The following is a 23,536-nucleotide window of genomic DNA, read 5'->3' on the forward strand; positions in this document are numbered from 1 at the left end:
AGGGAGTCAAGGAGCGGAGCATGGCTCCACCAGGTCTGTTCCCTTGGGATAATTCTAAGATACTTCGTAGGCAGTCAGGGCCCCCGTCCGTACCCTACCCTCCATGGACCTCATCACAGCCCAGGAGCCCTGCCACACAGGCCTCATTCTGAGGGTCTCTGCCACTTGTAGCCCTCCCCCCACCTTGCCCTTTCCCACTGCTCCGCCTTTGTTCAGCCTCCTCCCTCTGGGTTTCCTCCCACGTGGCCGTGGTCTAGGGTCATCTCTTCCAAACCACTCTGATGCCCTGGAAGGATTTAGATATTCTCCTGGGCACCTCAAGGTCCCCTGTGCTTTCTGCATCTGGTGTTCAGTAATCCATTCATTCAAGAGGCAGCTGTATTAGTCAGAACAGGCCATCTCTCTGCTCAGGACACTGCAATTGCTCCCCATTTTTCTCAGGGTAAAGCTAGAATCTCTGTGATGACCTGCATGGCTCCATGATCTTTCACCGTGATGGACCAAGTGTCCTTCACCCCATGTCCTCCACCTCCCCCATCTACATGGGCCTCCCCGCTGACCCATGAGCCCACTTGCACACTTCGTCTTTGTACTGGCTATTTGCTCTGCCGGAAAGGCCTTTCCCCAGCTATCACCATAGCTCACCACCTCTCTGCCTTCAAGATAGAAACTCACATGTTGTCGTCTCAGTGAGGAAGGCCCAACATCCTGGTCTAGAATTGCAGCCTACCTCCCACCTCCCCACCTGTCGCCTTTCTTCTGCTCCACTTTTCCTTCATGGCTTTTTATCATCTTCTCGCACACTTACATATCTCGATTCATTGATCAGTGATTATTTGTTGTCTGTCCATTCCCACTACAGCATAAACTCCCTGAGAGCAAGAATTGGGGTCTGTTTTATTCACTGATAATAAGCCTGGCACAGAACAGTACTCAGTAAATATTGGATGAATGAAAGAAATAATTTATAAATGCCAGTCACAGGGATATGGAAAGGGATATGGCAGGGAGCCAGAGATAGCTGCCTTCAGGGGGCTGGGGGTCTCTTAAGAGAAAAGGGGAGATTCAACAAGCGATGGCACAAAGCATGACCCTTGCTACAGGGGAGAGTGGAGGATGACCTTGGAGCCCGTGGCAGGAGCAGGGATTTAGGTGGGCTTGGAGGTAGGGGTGGAGCAGGGCTGGGCAGAGATGGAAACATTCTTGCAAGATGAAAGGTCAGAGAGGAAACCTGCCTTGGCCACAGACAGGAGGCGGAAGAATGTGCCAGTGGAGGAAACCATCCTGGTGAGCTGGAGGCAAGAGAGAGTGGGAGGAGAGGTGAGAGTTTAGGCTAGAGGCATAACCAGGGACCCCACTAGAGCAAGGGCGTCTTGCCCACTCTCGTCAGGCTGCCCTGCACAGGGTGTGGCACAGAGCAAATATTAGTGAGCAATGCCACAAGGGCAAACGCAGGTGTGTGCTGTGCTTGGTACAGAGTGCAGGAGGGAGGATCCGGAGGCCCTGCACAGGAGGCTGGGATTCCGGGTGCTCTGACTCTCGCTCCTGGAGGAGAGGAGGAGGAGAACCTTGGCAGCACAAGGCTCACAGTTGCATCACCAGCCACTCACCCCATGATAGAGCCTGACCCTGCATCCTCTGCTGGGCAGAGGCTGGTGAGCCCTGGGCAGCCAGGGAGCTGTATGCTTGAGGGGAACCTGGGGCAAGGGATGTGCAAGACAGAGCTGTGGCCACAGACAGCATAACACTCAACTGAGACAGGGAAGAGTGGGGTGACCCCCAGGCGTGACAAGCTCAGATTTTCTTCGCACCTGTGCCCAGAACCACTGACACATCTCTGGCAGGTGAACTGCCTTAGAGGGTCTCTTCACAGTGCCTATACTTGAAGTGGGTGAGAGGGCACAGGTAGATTCGCCCACCCAGATTAGAACAGCAACCCAGGCTGCACCCAGGGAGCACAAGCAGAGTCTAGCCCTCACGGAAGGGACTAGGCAGCCCTGCCCCCAGACACAGACAAGCCTGATGTCAGGGTATCCACGCTAAATCCAGGGCCCATGTGCTAACAGAGAAGGGCTCTGCAGATAGAGGCCTTGCAGGACCCAGGGGCTGGAGGGGAGCGGTCATCACCTGCAGCTGGGGAGGGCTTCAGGGAGAAGGTGATGTGAGAGTAGAGTCTTGAGTACCAGGCTTGGGAGTGGAGTCTGCCAGATGCAGATGAAGGCAGGGACTGGCAAGCAGAGCCAGCTGCGTGGCCAGTGCTCAGGATGGTGGGAGGTCCTGAGGAATGACCAGAAAGCAGAGGGCAGACCATGTAGGGGTGAGAATGCTCACTGAGGGGCCAACTTCCTGGGGTGTTTAAGCCAGACAGAAATGTGGTCAGAAAGTTGCCTCTGGCTGCAGTGCTGAGGTTGTTGGAGCAGCCTCTGGAGGCCGGGGCTGGACTGATGCAGGGCCCAGGATGGTAACTCTGGCAGACAGGGACCAGGCACACCTCAGGCTTGGTCTGCTTCTTGATCTGCTTCACCTCATCCCCCTAACCCCACATCCCACCTTCAGAAATGGCTGAGGCCCTGGCCTCCCGCCGCTCTCCGATCACTAGCATTGCCAGTGTCCCAGATCAGCAGGGCAATCCACTAGGAAGCCTTCTCTGAGCCCCCTAGCTTGCATTAGATGTAGATATATTTTATCATATTCAGATACTTTTGAGAGTGAAAGGTCAAATATAATTGAGTCAGAATAATTAATTAGCATGCAGCAATCTACCCTAGCCATTAACCGGGACTGTCCTGGGCAAACCAAGACACATGGCCACCCTATTAGGGGCCTCGTCCATGCTCCCACATCACTCACTGTCCTCTGAAAGCACACATCCCCCAAACTTCTAATCCCCCCACTGGCCATGAGCCTCATCCAGGGCAGCAGACCCAGTCTGAGGTTTCTCTGGACCGAGGTTTCTCTGGCCTCCTAAGTGGACCGAGGGCTGGACCCATGGTAGTTCTTAGAAGGTGTCTATGGATGGACAAGGTAAAGAGAAGGGATGAGGTTGTGACATTAGCAGACCTGAGCACTTACCTCTAAACCACCCAGTCCTAGCTGAGAGTCAGGGGAGTCTCACAACCCTGTTCCAGTTCTGCCAGGCCCATCTACTCATCACTCCACCTTGGATCCATCATTCTAAGGCCCTGGGGACCTGGTACATCCTCTTTAAAATTTTTTCGTACGTCCTGCACTTGAACTTGTTGCAAGAGATTTAAGGCTCGCAACAAACCTAAGGACATCATTAATTTGCTTCCATTCAGCCAGGCCTCATCCTTGGCATGGAGCCAGGGCCCATCAGCATGAAACATGCAGAGAATATCAGCCAGCTGCTGGGCAGCTCAGGGAACCGAATGGCTAACCCAGCCTTTTCACAACATTGACATTGGACTTTCTGGTTCTTGTTCTTTTTTAAAAAGTAAATCTCCATAAGGAATGGATGGAGATTCAGCTTTCACAGATGCACACTCATGTTTAGGGAGCCAAGGAGAGAGGGCTGGACACATCACAGGTCCCAGGAAGAAGGCATATGCCTGGACCCTTGGAAGAAGGGAAGGGAAGCAGAACACTGCCTTCATGCTCTCCGATGATTCTGAAGGCCATCTTTCTGCCATCTCCATCTCTGTGCAAGGCCACCCTTTGCTGTAACCTCTGCCATCAGAGGGGAAAGATGAGGGAGCCAGCTCCATCCTCTGAGTTAGTTGTACTGATATTTAGTCAAGATTTCCTTTCTACCATGTGCTGTGATAAGCTAGTTGTACTGATGTTTAGTCAAGATTTCCTTTCTACCATGACAATGTATATAGCGCTCATGTGACCAATTTGGAAACTGAGTCTCGGAGAGGCCAAGTAACTTATAAGTTACAGTAGCCACCCAACTGGTAAATGGCAAAAGAGGGATTCCAGCCCGAGCTGACTGGGCTGTCTGACCTCAGGACTCCCATTCACTATCTCCAGAGCTGTTGCCTGCAAGCCTAGTCATTCATCCGCACATTTACCCATTGAAAAAATATTTATTGTTTGGTACAACATTGTCCCACATTCTCTTCCATACACAGGGAATGGAGAGGAGCCTGTGAGAGCCATGTTTCCAGAAATAACCCCTCTGAGTCAGTCTCTCTTGTGCTCCAGCCCCACTCAGAAATCTGCAGAGTTTCCTATAGTGGCATCAAGTCCAGGTGTGGCCCAGTTTGTCAGGGCTGCCAAACATCTCTTCCATGATTAGGGGAGGGAGTAAGAACTCTGTTCCTTCATGTATCCATTTACCAAACAGTCTGCAAGCACCGACTCTTTGCTGGCCCTGATGGGCGCTCAGAGAGCTGCTGTGTACAGCTCACCAGGTTGCGCACTGCTCAAGTGTAGAGAACACCAGTCTCATCATTGTCTTGTTCCTCCTAGATCAGCATACCAGGCCTTTCTGGCGGAGAAGACCCTCCCCTCTCTCTTGGGGAATGTACTCATCCTTGGCCAGCAGACAGCAGAGGCAGAGGTCCCAGCCTCCCCTGAGTCCTTCTGGGTTCAGCCTCCATGGATACCACCATTTTCCTCAGAAAAAGGGTTGAAAACTCATCAGCGGCTCTAGAAGCCATATAACTGGGCTGAAACCTGCAGGAAATTAGTCCTCCCCTGCCACACGCTCCATCTGCTGGTCCACCAGTCATCTAGGCCTTGGGTCTGTGCTTTGGGCCTGGGTTGGTGGAGACAGAGTGATGAAAGGGGCGACTCCAGGTGGAAGACATTCTGTGAGCAAGGGCTTGAAGGTTAGAGTGGCACCAGTGGGTTGTGGGGAAAGAGGGTTCATTCTGATTCATGGCCTCAGGTTCCTTGGTCCGCGGCTTCCTCTCCTGCCCCACCCACATGCTGAAGGACACAGTCCTGGAGCACTGGATCCACCATCCAAGTTAGAGAGGCAACACAGTGGGAGTGGGGAAGGATGGCACATCTTTATATTCAAGGCTCCAGAAACCTGTGCTGGTCACCGACTTTGTGCCGGGCATTGAGGGCCTAGGAATGACACACGTGCTGTCCCTGAACTCAAGGAGCTCTGTGCCTCGTTCAAGAACATGTCAGAGATGCTGGCCTTGGACCATGTGGCTGGGAGTGGACATGGGACTGAGAGCCAGGAAATATGGATAGTTCCAAGCCAGATTGTTGAACAAGCCATCATTATGGGAGGAGGCCTTGGTCCTGGAGCTGAAGTTTTCAAGGAGGGATGGAGGGTTTGGGTTACACCCTGGGAAGTGGCAGAGCTGGGGATGGGAAGATAGTGGTGGCAACGGAAAGTGGTCAACTAGTGCTCATACACTGGGAAAACCAAAGGCTGTGACCCCTCCTCTAACATCTTTGGAGGGGGATGGGCTAAAAGGTGTCCATGACAGCACCCATCATGTCATGCAATCTGCTGCAGTATCGTCAGTCCCACCTTGTAAATGAGGAAACTGGGACTCAGAAAAGTTTAGTAACTTGGCCAAAGTCCCACAGCATCAGAACAGGGCCAAAGCCCAGGTCAGCCTTTCTGTTATACCAGGCAGGCAGCTCAGCTGACCCGCTACACCTGAAAATCTGCTGAACCAGATTTGCTGTTCATGCCAGTGACGGGGTCGGTGCCACAAGGAAAGCCTCCCAGGACCTCAGTGTCTGGAGGCTGAAGTTCAACAAGGCAGAAGTGCAGGAGTGATACGTTAAGTGAGGGCGGCATCCGGGGCTCCCAGCCTGGCTCTGCTATTCAGTTAGCTGTGTGGCTCTCCACCTGTCTCTGGACCTTTTGCTCTTCTTCCTTTATTCATAAAACTGGGATAACAACAGTCATCTCAAAGCATCTTGGAATTGATGAAAAACATCAGTTACCTTAATAAAGGTAAGTAGCCCAGACAGTAAAGAATCTGCCTGCAAAGCAGGAGACCCAGGTTCGATCCCTGGGTCAGGAAGATCTCCTGGAGAAGGGCATGGCAACCCACTCCAGTATTCTTGCCTGGAGAATTTCATGGACAGAGGAGCCTGGCGGGCTACGGTCCATGGGGTCTCAAAGAGTCGGACACGAGTTAAAGAGACTAACTTTGCTTTTCACGTCAACCTGGCCCCACACTGGGCTGTGTGTGCTTATTAGAAGCCCTCCTTGCTCCAGAAAGAACTGAAGGCAGCCTCTGTCTTGCCTTTACAGCTGCCCAACTTTATCAACACCACCCTCCCGCCGCACGAGCAGGTCACAGCCCAGGAGATTGACAGCTACTTCCGCCAGGAGCTCATCTACAAGAGGAATGAGCGCATGGGGAAGAGGGTCATGACGCTTCTGCAGGAGAATGAAGACAAGATCTGCTTCTTTGCCTTCGGAGCAGGTTTGGGCCGGAGTGGGGAAGGGATTGTCTGCAGAATCCTTCAGGGCTAAGAAATTTGCTGGGCTGTCTACTTTATAAAGGGAAAAGTTGAGGCCCAGAAAGAGCAGGAAAAGCCACCTAGTGTTCAGCAGAGCTGGGATCCAAAGCAAGTCCTCTAACTCTGGTCTAGGGTTCTGTTGTAACAGTCCCCATGGGCAAGGGCAGTGACTGCTGCCAAGAGCAGGGCGACTTCTGAGGCAGCTTTATGCCCCTGGAGGCCATGTTGAGAGGCCAGAACTGATGCCAGCTCCCAGTGTCCAGCCCAGCCTTGGGCCCACCCTGCGGAGCAAAGGCCAAGATGGTGAGGGCCACGTGGCCCAGTGGGGGAGAGGGCAGCTCCGGCATCCCACAGCCCTGGCTTCAGATCCCAGCCCCCTCTGGGTGGCATGGCCTCAGCAGGCTCTAGGACTTCTCAGAGGCTCAAGTCTCTCTTCTATGAGTGGGCAGTGATGGCGATAATTATGTGATGAGTTGAAAAGACCTACCTTCCCAGATGACTCTAGTGGTAAAGAACCTGCCTGCCAATGCAGGAGACACAGGGAGACGCAGGTTCAATCCCTGGGTCAGGAAGACCCCCTGGAGAAGGGAATGGCAACCCACTGCAGTATTCTTGCCTGGAAAATCCCATGAACAGAGTAGCCTGATGGGCTGCAGTCCCTAGAATCACAAAGACTCAGACGTGACTGAAGCAACGTAGCACCCAGGCACGCCTTGTAGAGTCATAAAGATCGGTACCATGGCGGGGTGACTCAGGGCAGCCACAGCTGTTGGCATCATTATGATGATGACGATGAATACAAGATTTATCATCACCGGATTCTCAGCTGCGGGACCTGCTCAGCCTCGCTCTCCCTGTTCCTCTCTTCTCTGTCTCCTGCTTCTTTTCTCTCACTCTTTCTTTCCTTCTCCATGGCTGTCTCTGCTGAGGACAGCGCTGTCCACTTTGGGACCAGGATACCGCCTTTACCTCCTTGTCAGCTTTTGCTCCAGAGCTGCAAGACAAACGTTATTTCTTCTTATTCATGTTACTGGCAGTTTGGGCTGAATGAATTCACCTCCTGTTTTGTGAGAATTAAACAAGGTGGTTGGCTGCCCTCTCTCCCCTCCCTACCCTGGCTGAATATCCACACGCTGCCTGCCTACATCAGGCTGAGTTGGATCAAGCCAAGCAGTCTATCTAACACAGAAGGGCTGGTATGGACATCCTGATTCATTACTGGAAGTCTTCCCCATCCTCACTCATTCAACCCCGAATAGCTAAAGGGCAAGAGCCAGGGTTCGTGCATCTCCACCTGTCTCCCCTCCCTGCAGCCCTCAGGACAGGAGAGGCACGTGGGAGGGCCTCAGAAACACAGGACTTCTGTGATGGCCTCTTTAGGGCCACACCTGCAACTGGACAGAGACTTCTGGGCTCGCATTGAGGCTGTGCCATGGCCTGATGTGGCCTCTGCCCCCCACTTGGGCAACCACAGTTTACTCTTCTAAGTAAAGAGAGCCAGGACTCACTTGGGCCATCTGTGATTCCAGGAGCTATAAAACAGACTTCTGAGGATTGGGAGGGATTCCTGTAGCAGTGGGAGAGGCTTCCTGAAGGAAGCAGGAGAAGCAGGACTTTGACTGCAGGACACCTGCTGGGGACCTGGCCCAGCTCCCCGGCACACCCCTCCCTCACTCACCATCCCAGCCCTCCCCCCATGGGCATATAGGCAGAGTCCCTGGGCTGGAAAGGCCCACAGCTGACCATGAAAGAGGAGCCACTCGGAGCTCAGCTAGCCCCGAGGCTGCTCCCCTGGCCTAAGAGAAGCCCCTAGAGATCTCAGTCATTGAGGGAGGCCAGTTAGGGACCAGCATTCTGCACGAATGCTGCCCCACCTTCCCCCAGGCTCAGGACCAGGCACCCATGGGCTGGAGGTGGCTAACAGCAGCTCCTTTCTGTGAGTGTAGAAACAGGAGAGCCTAGAGCTGAAAATTCACAATGGCCTGGGCAGCCCCTGACACTGAAACCCCGAGCCCAAAGGGCACAAGTGTCCACTCAGGCACAGGCCAGCATGCACGCCTCCTGCCTGCCTCCAGGTTCTTCCCTGTCTCTGAAGTCTAGCTGATTCCTGGTCAGTTCTTTTGACAGACCACCCAAAAGACCTCACACCTGTCTACTCTGTCCATCCTCCCTGCCACTGTCCTGGCCCAGTCAGCTCCATCAGCTCCAGCGTCCTGGTCCTCTCCCTGCTTCCAGTCTGCTTCCCACAGTGGAGTGGGTGAGCGGTGCTGGGTCTGTCTCCCACCCATGCCCTGAACTCTGGGAGGGCAGACTCCACTTAATCATCCCTGTGTTTTCAGTAGCACCTAACAGGTTTCAAGCTCGATGAATATATGGAGGAATGTATGAGTGAAGGGAGGAATAGATGGACGAATGTTGACCAGATCCTCCAGTCCTGGTCTCCTGGGCCAGGCCAGCAGTAAAGCCAGGGCAATGGGAGCCCCACCCTGGCTCTCAGAGACCCTCTGCCCTGTAGCAGCGGGCCCAGGTTGTGGGCCAATCTTGCCACTTCTGGCTCAGCCATACCTGGAGCAGAAGGCCTGTTCAGTGCTGCGCTTTTACCCTTATCCTAAGAATTTCAAAGCTGGACTCAGCCTCCAGCTCGAGCTTGCCCACCTCATCGCAGCCATGGGCAGGCTAAGTTCCACAGAGGCCAGGACATGGGTGAAGCTCATGGCGAGTTGGGGGTAAAGCCAGGACGAATGCCTGGTCCTGGAGCTGTGGTCAGGGGCTCTGCTCTCACAGGCAGGCAGGGAGCCAGCTGAGTGGACCTGTGACAGGCAGTGTGACATGGGACCCATCCTACGTAACTCTTGGTGACAAAAATCCATGCCTGCCTCGCTGTCTCCTTATGTCCATGTAGCTCCTGAGTCCCATGTCCTTTGGCAGGCTGAGGATGTACATGCAGGGACAGGCTAAGCGCTCTTCGATGGTCTGCAAACTACAGGTTCCCCCGCTCCACGGCACCCCCCAGGTGCCTGTTCCATTTCAGACCTTCCCCAACCCCCAGGCACTGGGGACCTGAGTCAGCCTGACTCGCGGCCCATGCCCTGTCCAGCCCTCAAAGGAGGTACAGGGCCCCTGAGGCTGTGGGAGGGAGGGTCTGTACCCCTGGAAATATGATTCTCTATCCCCCAACAGGTGTCTGCTCATGCAAAGTTTTCTCAATCCAGTTTCATGGATGTCCCTAGGAAATAGCTTAGGATACAGAAACATAATTATAAGCCATTTCACCTCCAAGACCTCAGTCTCTCATCTGTAAAATGGGGATAACACGCCTGCCACACTGGACTGTGCTAGATGTGCTTTAGGTAGCAGCATTAGACTCTACTACTGCGGTGGATGGACCCTTACCCGAAAGGCTCTACTGAGGGCCAGCCCCACCATTCCAGGCTCTTAGATTGCACCACCCCTGCTCTTTGCAATAATCCCAGGAGATGGGAGCTATTATACTCATTTTTCAGGTAGAAATAAGGCCCAGGGAGGATGAATGGCTTCCTCAAGGCCACAGGCAGGCAGACCTTCAACCTGAATCCTGGCCTCTTGGGTCTTCTTCCAGGCCATTCCCCACCTGCCAGACATGGTGCCCTTGCTGTGTACTTCCAGAAAGGTTGACAATATTGTAGGAAAGTGTCTTTCTATCTGGCACATCCCATAGAAGAGTACTGTCCTTGGTGCCTGTGATGTTTCTGTATCCAGGCGCTGTTTGAACTCTTCAGGAGGTTATTCAGCAGGTTCAGGGGCAGTAAGGGTGTGCACATGTGCGACCACTCTAGACAGGCCCAGATGGAAGTCCCGCCTCCCTGTGAGGTGGCTGTGGCCAGGGTGCAACCTCCGATGTTCTGAAAGGATCCAGGCCCCTGCCGTGGAAGGGTATATTGGCCTGGAGTTGGGGGAAAGAAGGGCTGATTCCCAAATGCTGGGCCCATGCAGTTTGGCAAGTGAGCCTGAGGGTCCTCAAAGAGCCAGATGTGTCCCTGGATTTCCTCTGGTCTCCACATAACTGAGAAAAATAAGTACAAGGTGGTGAATTTTTTATTAATGAAACATTTAGTTTATAAGCTTATCTTATATTCTGAAATCATCTTCTTTCTACTGTGTTTGAAGATATCATCTTTTGCTTTAAAAAAAAAATGATGGTGATATGAGACAAATGGGGCTTTCAAAGGCCCTTGGGAAAATGGAAAGTTGGTAACTGTATTGTTTTCCCCCTCACCCACCATTTCTTAAGATAGAATCTGGAACAGAGTGCATAATGTAGGGGCTGGCTGGCAGAGCTGGGCTGGAGACACGAGCCAAACTCAAGGGTAGACCAGTTAACCTGCAGGGCCTGTTCATTTTGAATTCTGACAGCCAGTGGTTATCATATATCCTGTAACCCTAGCATGCAACAATCTGAATATAATTCTAACTTCTGACTTTCCAAATTCCTTGGACCCTAACAGCCTGTTGTTCTAAGATTATGTGGTTCTGATATCCCAGCCTTCCATCATCGTAGCATTCTAACCCTCTCACAGAGTTTTCGTCAATCACTCTTGAATTCTTTGGAAGGAGGATGGAGCTAAGAGCCCTCCAGGGCCTGGAAATCCCTCCACATGGGACTGTTGCCACCTGTCTCCTACCACAGGAAGCAGAAGTCCAAGCTTCTGCTTCTTCAAATCTAATCTGCTTCTTCAAATCTAAAGCAGGATTTGAAGAGTCTAAAGCCAGGTTGTGGGAGCACCAGAGACAGAGGTGCTGTACCTGTTACCCCGAGCACCAGGCCAGGCCAGCCTCTCTCACACCCTAGCTGAAGCAGACCCATAACCAGAAACACACCGATGGGGCCAAGACACAGAAGTTGATTCATGATGAAGACTTGGGCTTGAGGAAGGGAGAGACAGAAACCCAACACACTGAACACCAGTAACATTTAAAATTAATAACAGCAGCCATTGCTCCTTGGAAAGTGGGCACCATCCTGCTTGAAGAACACCCATATCCATCAGTTCACGTGGCTCTCATGTCCTCAGCGCCTCTTGGAGGGAGACAAAATGATATTGATTATTCCCTTTGGTGGGTGGATAAATTGAGGTACAGATAAGTAGAGCAAGAATCTTAGAACTGAGTGAAACAATGGGCAACAATGACTAGGCCGTTCTTCCTGACAGGCAGTCTCCACCAAAAAGTCATTTAGCTGCTACTCTGTTCACCTGAGAATGCCCTTCCCTTCTCCTGCCTGGACCTCCTCTTTGGGATTCCCCCAGTCCCACAGGATTTCCTAATACAACTCTGTTCATGCTTAGCACATTTGTCATCTACTCTTCTAGGAGGGAAGCTAAGTCAGAGAAGGCTTCCTGGAGGAGGTGAGAACTGGCTGGTTGAAATTTCCCTGATGCAGGTTCAGCTGCCTTCCAGTTCCTCCTCCAGTTCATCCCCACAGTCCTCAGGGCAAGGCCCATACCCACCTCCTTCCCCCACTGGTTGTCCACTTGGGTGCCTCCGGAGCAAAACCCCTCAGCACTCATAGCCAAGCACAGAAGAGCACACACAGCTCATGCAGGGCCCTGGGGACCTTGGAAACAAGGGGCCCAGCAAACAGCACACGCCCAGACACTTTTCTCCTCTCCTGGGCAAACGCCGATCACCTGCCATACTCCACCTTGGACCATGAGGCCACACAGCATCCAGAAGTGTTTCAGAATTTCCAACGGTGTTTCAAAGGGCCCTGCCGCCCCACCATATATGCATCTGGCAGCTGGCACGCTTGCTCTGGGCTGCAGTCCTTGGCCAGAGTCACCCTTCCTGTTTCAGCCCAGAGCATCCAGCCAGTTCGAACATCCCATCTGCTAGCTCGTCCCTAACTGGAGCTAACCCTGCACTCTGGACTAGGCTGGAGCTCTATCTGTGAGCCAGGGGGCCCCAAATGTCAGCTTCGGGCTCAGCACTCCTGCTGGACGTGTGGGGAAGGCAGGGAGAGAAGAGAGTATCTGGGCTTCAGACTCAGACTGCCTGCATGAGGAGCCCAGTGCCTCTCCTCATAGGAAGGAGCCTGGATAGACCAGGTACTTGGCTTCTCTTGACCCTCAGGGTCCATCTAAGAGGAGCCTGGCATCACTGGGCAGCACGTGTGTGTCTCAAAACATGGTGCACTGCTATCACTCAGCACACATGAGCTCTTGCCTCATCAGTATTATTTCAAAGCCCAGAGGCCCCCAGGAACAGGACTCCCTCCAGGGGAGTGCAGGGCTATCCAAGGGCAGAAGTGCTCGGTGGCCCCTGAGGACCCAGCTGGGACCCTGGAGAGAGACCTGGCCAGTCTCAGCTCCAAGAGACAGTGAAGCTCAGGAAGTGTCCCTGTCCACGTGTTGGCCAACAGGGTGCTCTCCTGGGGTGCATTCTAGGAGAACAGGGTTTTCTCTAGGAACCCCTGAGGCTTCAGGCCCTTAGGGTACAGGTTCATCAGAAAACCCCGGGCTTGCATCCTCACCATGGGACAAGAGTGGGGCCCAAGGAGGAGGCCGGCCCCTCCCCCAGGCTGCATCCTGTCCCTTCCTCTTCAGCCCCGTAGCCCCTGGCACCCCTCCACCGCCTGGCTCACTCTGTCCTGCGATTGTTTGTGCGCCCGTCTCCCCTCTGCACTGAGATGCCCTCCAGGGTGGGGACCATGTGCCTCAGCTCCTGGCACAAAACTGGGTGCAGGGAGACATCATCTCCGTCCTCACAGAACTGACAAGGCCCCAGTCCAGCCCTTCCTGGCCAGCAGAGCTGGAGAAAGAAAGCTCAGCACTGCCAGTTTCCCAGGTGGACCCTCCTTTGGAGATTTGAAGCCCAAGGGTATCCCTCATCATCCGTCCACCCCCAGGTTCATCCGTCTAGCCCTCCTGCCACACTTCCTCAGGAAAACAAACACTGCCATTGCTTGATACCCAGCAACTGATCCTGGCAGCGAGATTAGCACTTAAAAGTTCCCCTTGCATTAATTTCAGACAGAACATAAATATGGGCTTGGACTCCCTCTTCTAGGAAGAGAAAACTGGAAACCCGTTGGACTCGCTGGAGAGAAAACATGTGTGCTGGCCGAGGGGAGCCCATGTTACTCTGGAGCCTTTGTGGGAACATCTGGTTCCCCCTCCTCCCCTCTGCCGGGCCCCCCAACACTGTCTTAAAATTACCCTGTTAATTGAAGTATTCTTTGCACTGAACACTCACACACTTTCCTCTCCGATCTGGTGATCCCAGCAAGGGACACATGTTTCTGATGATGCCCAGCCCCCAAAACATGAGCTCAGGATCCCTCGTAGCCACCGGCACTTCAGAGTGGGTATACAGCCCATGCAGCGAGCTAGGACATCTCTGGATGGAAGTCTAAGCTTTGCCTTTGCTGGCTGTGTGATCTTGAGCAGGCCTCGTCCCCTCACTGAGGTCCAGTTCCCTCATCTGTAAACTGGGGGTACCTGGAAAGGCTGCTGCAAAGGTTAAATGAATTAATGTTTGAAAATTATTGTGGCCCAGGAGACTTACTGAGGAGGAGGTTATGTTCAAGTAATCACAAGATAGAATCATGAAGATTCTATCATGGGAGATTCCTTTGCAAGAAAACTGAGACTTAGAGAAGGGAAGGCAACTGTCTGAGATCACATAGCTGCTTGACTGTTGAGCCAGGTGGTCTGTCCTAACCTCAGGACAGGATTATTAGCTCTGTCCTACCCTGTCTTTCATCTCAGAGGACTAATGGGAGCTGTCACACTGCCCAGCTGATGGGTAGGGACTTCTTGTTTAGTCACTAAGTTTTGTCCCACTCTTCGTAACCCCATGGACTGTAGCCTACCAGGCTCCTCTGTCCCTGGGACTTTTCCAGGCAAGAATGCTAGAGTGAGTTGCCAGTTCCTTCTCCAGGGGATCTTCCTGACCCAGGGATCAAACCCGAGTCTCCCCCTCATTGGCAGGAGGGTTCTTTGCCACTGAGCCACCAGGGAAACCCGGGATAGGGACTCGACCCAGCCTATGCTCTGCCCACTGAGCTTTGTGCCCTGGCGTAGGCCTGCTTATGCCTGGAAGAAGGGGAAACTGTCTCTGCACTAAAATGTTGTGGAGCTCTGCCTGTTCAGAGCCAGACCCCTTCCCTGACTGTATATGATGTCTTTTAAGTGATGCTCTGGCTTGTGGGGTCAGGGGACATACGCACCAAGCCAGCCCACCGTTTGTCAAACCTATAATCCTCCTCCAGGCCCTTGTTCCTTCTCTTGCCTGTCCCTCCTGCCCAAGCCCATATATCTGTTTGAATCCTCCCCTTCCAGGGCTCTTCCTCCAGGAAGCCTTCCCTGATGCCCTCAGTGTCAGTCTCTCCTTCGTGCCCTTTGTTTTCATTGCTGGATTCTCCTTTGCTTCTCATCTCTTTCTCCCTTCTCTCCCTCTTTGTATCTCTTTCTTGCTGTCACGGCATCTCTGCTTTTCCTTCTCTCCCTACTGTTGTCTCTGGGTCTCAGCTGTAGCCTGCATCCCAGCCCCTGTCACCTCATCTCTTCTCCTCTCTGTCTCCTTGTGTTCTGGAGCTCTCCCCCTCCCCTGTCTGTCTCGAGTGTTTCTCCTCTCTCTGCCTCTCTCCGTGTGTGCCTCTCCCTCACTCTGCCTCAGTGGCTCTGTGTGTCCCACCCCCTCTCCGCCCTCCTCTCCTGGTTCACGCAGCCTCAGTAAATGAAATGGGATGTGCCTTCCTGCAGAGAGCTGGCCAGAGAGCAGCTTTCAGTGCTGGAAGGAGCTGCTGAGCGGTGGCCAGGAGACCGCGGGAGCCTGGGCAAGCTGAGCAGGCTAAGTTCCGACACCGAGGGGCCCCTTTGGAAACTTTCCACACCTTCCCTGCAGGTTCCAGGATGGGTGTGGTGCCTTTTTCAGGATTTGTGACCTTGGAGGCAAGCCCAAACCCTGTCTGCCAACCCCTGGGACAGCATGCCCCAGGACCTGGCTGGGGCTGTTCTGAGAGCCAAGCTCCCAGGATTGATGGGATCTGTGGGGAGCATCACCAAGGGGTTGGGACAGGGTTACAAGGGGAGGGGATCCTCGAGCTCAGGTCTCCTGGAGATAAGATGAGATCATGGAAAGGATATGGACTAACAGATCCTGTTATTCATTCATTCAGCAGACATTCATGAAGCCACCACCATGTGCCAGATTTGATCTTAGCCGTGGGGACAAAGATAGATCAGGCACGGTCCCTTGCCTTCTCAAAGCTCTTGGTCTCCACTCCAGTGGCTTGTTGGGAACTCGTTCTGACAGAGGCAGCTCTGGGGTGTGGGGAGCTCATTCCAGCCGTGGTGAAGAGAGTGAACTGGAGAGAGTGGGGAGGATGCTACATGCAGTAATTCTGGCAGAAGTTGGTGGTGACCTGGGCCAGGGTCGAGCACGGTTCAGAGGGATTTGGGGAACTCTGGTGACTGATGGGACGAGGATGAGGAGAGAGAAGGAAGAGCAAAGATGGGTCCGTCTGACAAGGGTAGCAGAGCTCAGCTGAGACACACCCAGGAGGGGAGGGTGAGGCTCTGGGGGATGTTGGGTGGGAGATGCTCAGGAGGCCACTGGACAAATGGGTCCGGGCTAGGACAGCAGGTCCTGAATAGCAGCTGTGGTCAGTGACATCTCAGTGACGGCCCTGTGGTCACTGAAACTATATGAATGGATGGATTCACATTCCCTGGATTGTGAATAGAGTGAGAAGAAAAGAAGGCCGTGGACGGCGTTCACAGGGGCACCCACATTTATCAGGCAAGGGAAAGAGGAACCCACTAAGGGGACAGAGAGGAAGCAGTGAGAGCTATGAAGAAAACAGGACAGAACAGTGCTGTGGTGTCCTGTGACACCAAGCCTCAAAGAGGGAGAGGAAGGGAGTGGCGATGGGAACCCGGGGTCAGGAGTGAGGGCTTCCGCTGGACAGTCCTGGGGCAGGAACCCCATAGGAGGGGGGCCTCCTGCAGGAGCTGCCCCTTGCAGGGGACAGACACCCCCCGCCCTGGAGGGAAGGAAATGAAGGCCCGTAAGGCTTATAGGAATTCGAAAAAAAAATTGCTGATTGCTTCCTACTTCTCAAAGTATCTGAAGTCTTCTGTTTGGGGTCTTACCACAGTAAGGGTCTGGAACTACTGAGGCTGGGGGAGCAGACAGGATGCAGACCAGACACTGAAATGTTGCCAGGCAGTGCTCAGGACCCAGCCAGTGTCCCACAAGGCTTGGGCCCCTCTGAATGCCCCCTCCATCAGCTCCAGGAATGCTCCTTTCAAAGCGGCCACACGGCCACCTGCTCTGATGCAGCCTGGGTGCCCTGTTTTCCCTGTGGCTCTTGGCGTCTTCTCTGTGCACCACCGCTGGGCCCAGAGGCCCCTGTCTTTAAATGGGTCTCCATGGACGCAGGGAAGGAATGGCCTTTGCTGCCAGGAGTGCATTCCAAGAGCTGCGGGTAGGGAGTTCCTGCAGGCTATGTGCTGGAAGCTGCCACACCAGGTGCCCCTCCAGCCCAATCACGCATGGGGGCAGGCAAGGGTGGGGTCAACTCGGTGGCCCCGGCCCAGGACTGGCTCAGTCCCTTGCTCAAAGGTGCACGCTGGGCTTTTCCAAAGGATGTTCACTCCTCCTGCCTCTTAGGACTTTATTATAGCCTCCCTGAGAAGGCAGCCACAGGGATCCAGGCCCATCTGACATACAGGGAAACTGAGGCAGGTGGCAGCCGATTGCCTGGGATCACATAGGGGAGACTCACAGCCTTGGCAGAATCCTCTGTGTTCCACCCTAACCCTGGGTCAGGGCTCTCTGGGTCAGATGAGCCTCACTGACCTCCTAGCCTTTGCACATGCCCTTACCCCTGCCTGCCGCTGCCCCACTCTCATCCTCACCTAGCTAACTCTGATCCCATCCCTCAGCTAGCGATGCCTCCTCCAGGAAGTCTGCCCTGCCCCCAGGTTGAATTAGAGGCCTTCTGAGTGCCCGCACCACCTCCTGTGCTTCCCTTAGCATTGTGCATACCCTGGATCAAAAGACCTTGATTCTCAAGACCATGAGTGCCTTGAACAGGTCCCTACCTGTTCACCACCATCCAGCTCTGGATATGCACTCACTCGGTGTTTGTCAGATAAATGCAATGAATAAGTAGAGAAGAGGAGGGAGAGGAGAAGGGAGGGAGAGCACAATTTCATAAGGGTCTCTGGAGTCCCCGTGAGCGTGGCAGCCAGGGGAGCATGTGGTGCAGCCCAGTCCCTCCCTGTCCACAGAGACCCTGAGAGTGTCCAGGTGTAAGGGGCTTGCCCAGGGCCCCAGAGTGAGTGTGGGGGGTTCCATCAAAGACACAGGTCATTCCCAGACCTGTGGTTCACAGTGACCCAGAGGTGGGATGTCAGGGACTGTGGCAGGTCACTGAGAGGGAGACTGTCAGGTGGGGGGCTTGCTGGGGCGTCTTGAAGCCAGCCCAGAGGTGTTGGGGTGCTGGTGGGGGTGCTTCTGGGTTCACCGCCCCACTTCCCCATCCAGCTACTGTGCAGTCCCAACCTCCCTCCCTCCGTTCCCCAGCAGCCTGTCCACCTCCTGTGCTTGTTCCCTGGATCTCCCTGGGGCTGTCAACATGCTGACCTCCCAGCTTCCCACCTGTCACCATCCATCACAGGCAATTAGAGTGAGAGTGCAAGAATTTCCCCTCAGGTTCTGGGGTGAATGATGAGCAGGAGAGGAGCAAAGTGCCCACGGGTGAAGAACTGCAGGCAGGACTCGAGCTGGGAGGCTGCAGGGCCACCACCTCTCTGCCTACATTGAACAGTGGGGAAACTGAGGTCCAGCTCAGAGGAGGGGCCAACTCCCAGCAGGGACTGGCCTCTCGAGGGGCCTCCCTAACTGGAACTTGGGAGAACCTCCACCGTATTCCCAGATCTCAAACCTGCATCCCGCCTGAGGGCCAAACCTGGTCTCATCTGGGGCAGTGGGTCAAATGATTCACTTCTGTGTTCTCAGGGTCTGCTCCGGGGCTGGTCATAGCAAGTGTGTCATAAAAGTCTGTTGGATGAATGGTTAGTGGGTGCAGGGTGAGATGGAGACCAGCCCCCTCCCCTTTCAACACACATGAGTGAGTGCTAAGTCGCCTCATTCATGTCCAACTCTTTGAGACCTTATGGACCATAGCCCACCAGGCTCCTCTGTCCATGGAATTCTCCAGGCAAGAATACTGGAGTGGGTTGCCATGCCCTCCTAAAGGGAATCTTCCTGACCCAGGGATTGAACCCATCTCTCTCCTGTCTCCTGCAATGGGAGGTGGGTTCCTTACCACTATTGCCACCTGGGAAGCCTGTCTCCCAACACACAGAATTCTACTACTTTGTCCTTCCCCAGAATCTTACACCTCAGTGAGTCTTCAGGGACCACCCCAGGGCCTGGGTCGCAGTGTGTGATCCATAAATATTGGATAGATGGTGAACAAACAAATCTTCAAAGTCTTAGATCCAGACAACGAGTGCTGAGCATGTGTGGGGCAGTGGCCACGTGGTCCCTGCCTCTTGGAGTCTAGTGAAGAGACAGACATGCACACACAGAACCCCGCCTCCATTTCCCTGCTAGGGAGGGAAACTTGAGTTGCTGGTGGAACTGACAAAGATGAGCCATAAACCTGTTGGACCTTGAGGCCCATTGGAGGAGGTTTTCTCAGAGCTGGTCCCTGTGTGACTCCTGGAAGCTGTCCCTGCCTGGACAGTCCACAGCTGGGGTCAGCTTGATGGTGTGGGGACAGTGATGCAACAGGAAACACGGTGAGCCTTTACTGCATGCCAACCAGTGTTCCTGGAGTCCTTACAACAACCCTCGAGGCTGCTAGTACAATCGTTACCACTTTACAGATGGGAAAACTGAGGCACAGGGCGGTACAACGGATGAGCAACAGAGCCGGGGCTTGGATCCAGGCAGGGTGGCACTGGCCCATCTTCCAGCTACACCACACTGCCTTTCAGGGAGTCTGGCCCTTGGCTTTGGCCTAGGCCGTCGGCCTGGGGCTCTCTCCAATCACCGGTGACCTGGTATGTGGCTGAGCCCACTTTGTCTCTTGTGTTCCAGGTCACTTTCTGGGGAACAACACAGTCATCGATGTCCTTCGGCAGGCAGGGCTGGAGGTGGAACACACGCCCGCGGGGCAGACCATCCATAGGTAAGCAGCCAGGGCCTCTGGGGGCGGGGGACTGGCTGGCCCACTGCTGCTGGTCCACAGGCCATGCCTGACCACGTGCTGCACAGAGGGCCATACCCTGCCTTCCTGCTCAGGCCTGGAGGGCAGAGTCTCCCTCTGGGGCCTCCTAGGGACTGGCCTTCACCAGGCACCCAAGAGTGGGGGCTAGGCTGGAGGTGGGGAGACCGGGAGGAGGCTGGTGTGTAATCCTGGCAGGAGGTCAGGACGGCAGGGAAGAGTAGAGGTGGGAATGCGCAGAGCACTAAGTCTTGAGAGATGTTCAAGATTTAGAGACTGGTGATCGGTGGGGTGCAGGGACCCTGTAGGACTTCTGGGTTGCTGCCTAGAAGACCTGGTGGATGCCCAGGCCTTGAATCAGGATGGGGCCGTAGTGACAACAGGCAGTGGCCAGGCCTCTTCCCTGAGTCTCAGCCCCACCCAAACCTTGCCTTCATCACCTCCTCTGACTATACCTGCTTGTTGCTGTCTCTTGGCCAGGTCTCTCGCCCCTGACTTTCCTGCCAGGGCACACTCACTCAGCCCAAAGAGCCAGATAGAGGCCATCCTCTCTTCCTGTGGGGTTTCCTTTCTCCCTCTAAGCTGGAAGCCAACGAAGGGAAGAGGCCAGCTGGGTTTACCTGCGGTCCACAGTGCCAGCAACAGCCTGGGCATGGAGAGGCGTCAGCGCATGCTGGGCGGCCCTGGAAGACAATGACAGAATCCCAAACCAGGCCAACCTGAGCAGGAGCCTTCCTCACAGCGATGGCCAGAGCGATTTAGGTCCTTGTCCCTGATGAACCCAGAGTCCAAAAGAAGCTTGAATAATCATGTGTGCGTGTGTACCAAGTTGCTTCAGTTGTGTCCGATTCTCTGAGACCCAGTGGACTGTAACCAGGCTCCTCTGTCCATGGGATTCTCCAGGCAAGAATACTGGAGTGGGTTGCCATGCCCTCCTCCAGGGGAGCTTCCCGACCCAGGGATCGGACCCGCATCTCTTCTGTCTCCTGCATTGGCAGGTGGGTTCTTTACCACTAGTGCCACCTGGGAAGCCCTGAATAATCATTGCTAATGTTTCTTGACTACCCACTGTGTACTGGGTTCTAAGTGCTTTTAGCTTATCAAATCCTAACGACAACCCCGTGAGGCAGGAACGATGAGCGTCCCCACCTTAAAATTGAGGCACCTGAGGCCCAGAGAGGTGAAGCCGCTTGCAGAAGGACACAGAGCTCCTTTAAATGGGAGTCTGGCTCTAGGGACTTCCTGAGGTCTTCACCACAACTGGTACTCCCTCAAGGGCTGGGGGTGAGGCTCAGGGGTGGGAGGTGCTCAGAAATGACTGTAGCCTTGCTCTTCACTCTGCAAAGATGGGCCTGGAGCCTGGAACTTCTGGTCTCCCAGTTCCAGGCCAATGCCCTCCTGTCTCCATGGCACTTCTGGAGGACTTACAAACCTTGGACTCCTCCCCTTTCTATCTTCTGAGTCAGCCTGACCAGATTGCTCTTCCTGACTATTTGAGCCCAGTACAAATCAGTCTCTACTGGGTCAAGGGTAGGCGTGTGCTTGAAGGGTAAGGGACCCAAGGTAGCCTCAGAGACAAGGCCCTCCTCAAGCTCCCCCTCCCCACAGGCCCCAGGGACCTTCACCTCAAAGCTCATTGTGTCTGCCCCAACAGGGCAGGGGTGCAGGCAGCTGAGCAATGCTGCCTCGGCTCCTATTCATCTCAGAGCCCAGGCAGTAGTGGGGGGATGCCCCCATGGACCCTGGCCTGCTCTCAGCCTGAGTCTCCGCTGAAATCCTGCGGGTGGGGTGAGGGGGCGGGGATGCCGAGGAGGCCCCAACAATAAAAGCCATCATCGACCACAGGTGCTTCCTGGATCCATCTTTTTGTCTGCCTGTTTTGAATTATCTCCCCAGCAGCTGTGGCATCTCCTGGACCCTGGGAATCTGGGGTTGCCGTGGGGGCTGGGGGAGGACAGGCTGAGCTGATGCCTTCTGTCCTTCAAGGAGAGAGAAATCCCTCACCCCTTTCATGCATGCGGGAATGGAGTTGGGGGACAGACTCCCTTGGGCACCACCTCGCCTTTACAATTCTTGGGACCATGCCCAACATCCCCCACGGTCAGATGTCCCCAGCAGGAATTCCATGTAGACCACAGGGAGGAAAGAACAAAAGGGAGCAGAGTGGAGGGTGTTTCCAGGCTGAAGGGTGTCTGTGCTCCACTGTATGGAATATGGATTCCACACCACACGCTTAATTGCACGTCAGTGCCTGCGGCAGCCAGCTCCATTCACTTGTGGGCGGCATTAAAGAGAGGCCAGATCTGTGCCGGGCACTGTGTTAAGACCTCATGTCTCTCATCCTCATGACAACCCTATGAAGTGAGTAGTACTAACTTCCGCTTATAGCCAGCAGCTGCTTGGACGCTTGTGTCCCTGCCCTTAGCCACAGAGCCTGGACGGTGCAGAGCCGGGGAGTGAACCCACGTTAGAGCCCAGGACAGCTTGAGCTCTAACCTGCTCCAAGCTGTCCTGCCTCCCCTGAAAAGGTGCTCAGGAGACGCATGTTAGACAAATGACACAGCAGCAATGTGAATATTTCATATTTAAGGATGTTAATTACTAGAATGTTTCAGCCGCTATTTGCCAGGCACCATTTCTGAGTGCTTTGCCTTTGTTAACTCACAAAATCATCGTGATGCAGCTATGAGGCACTGGCTGTAATATCCCTGTTTTTCGGAGCAGGAGACTGAGGTGCCGCACATTACATTTAGGCAGCTTGCCTCAGGCCCCTCAGCCAGAGCTGCTGAATGAACAAGACCTTGACCAAGATCAGATACAGAACCAGATACCCACTCAGGGCTCACTCCTACTAGTCTAGGCTCAAATGTCACCAACGGGGACCAAACTGTCCTCCCTGCCAGCCCCCGCCCCATGGCCCACGCGGTCCCTCGTGACTCTGCTTTATTTTTCTCCTCAGCAATTATCACTGTCTGACATCATGCACGTTTTCCTCTCTGTCTTCTGCTTTGGAATATTAGCGCGAAGAAGGCAAGGCCTTTGCCTATTTTGGTAAATAGACTGACACTGCCTAGAAAGTTCCTGGTGCAGGGTAGATGCTTAATAAATATTTATTGAATCAATATTGGGCTTCCCTTGTGGCTCAGCTGGTAAAGAATCTGCCTGCAATGCAGGAGACCTGGCTTCGATCCCTGGGTTGGGAAGATCCCCTGGAGAAGGAAAAAGCTACCCCACTCCAGGATTCTGGCCTGGAGAATTCCATGGACTGTATAGTCCATGGGGTCACAAAGAGTTGGACACGACTGAGCGATTTACACTTTCACACATTGAGTCAATAAATGAAAGAAGGAATCAAAGCTCTCTCTCTTCACACCAGGCAATGGTTTTCCTGGGTGCCTCTCAGCGGGGCACCCTGGCACCTTCTCCTGCCATGACAACCTGCCCACTGAGTTGTGTGCCCTGTCACACGTGAGTGACAGGCTCCAACGCACATGCCTCACCTGCCATTGCCCCTTTCCAGCCCTGTCGCCGGGAGCCCTGCACCTCCACCCGCGGGGACCTCAGCAAGCCCCGCCCCAGCGACCCCAGCTGCTGCAGTGCCCGCAGCCCCCTCAGCGCCCCCCACCGCCCCACCGGAGGAGGAGGACCCAGCGCTGTCCCCACACCTGCTGCTCCCCGACAGCCTCAGCCAGCTGGAGGAGTTTGGGCGGCAGAAAAAGTGGCTCAAGCGGCAGAACAAACACCAGCGGCCGAGGCAGTTCAGTGACCTCTGGGTGCGCATCGAGGACAGGTGAGCTGCAAGGGCGGGTCTGCCAGGAGCTGCGCCTCTCTCTGGCCAGCCTACCTCAGAGCCACCCAGGGTCGGACATGCTCTGTCATCCACAAGTCCGGCTCTGAGGAAGCATG

The 23,536-nt window shown here is 54.3% G+C and overlaps 1 protein-coding gene across 2 annotated transcripts in view; it reads left to right on the forward strand.

Annotated features, from left to right (window-relative positions):
- Positions 1-23,536, forward strand: part of TRABD2B (TraB domain containing 2B) — a 222,547-nt gene that overhangs the window by 184,870 nt on the left and 14,141 nt on the right. Inside the window, exons 4-6 of one of the 2 annotated variants that reach the window (XM_006065080.4) lie at positions 6,197-6,371; positions 19,504-19,594; positions 23,151-23,420. In XM_006065080.4, coding sequence (XP_006065142.3) covers positions 6,197-6,371; positions 19,504-19,594; positions 23,151-23,420 — 536 coding nt within the window. The remainder of the gene's footprint in view (positions 1-6,196; positions 6,372-19,503; positions 19,595-23,150; positions 23,421-23,536) is intronic. The other variant, XM_045166163.1, reaches the window with a different exon arrangement.

This window comes from Bubalus bubalis, chromosome 6 (genome assembly GCF_019923935.1).
Source record: "Bubalus bubalis isolate 160015118507 breed Murrah chromosome 6, NDDB_SH_1, whole genome shotgun sequence".
Lineage (NCBI taxonomy): Eukaryota > Metazoa > Chordata > Mammalia > Artiodactyla > Bovidae > Bubalus > Bubalus bubalis.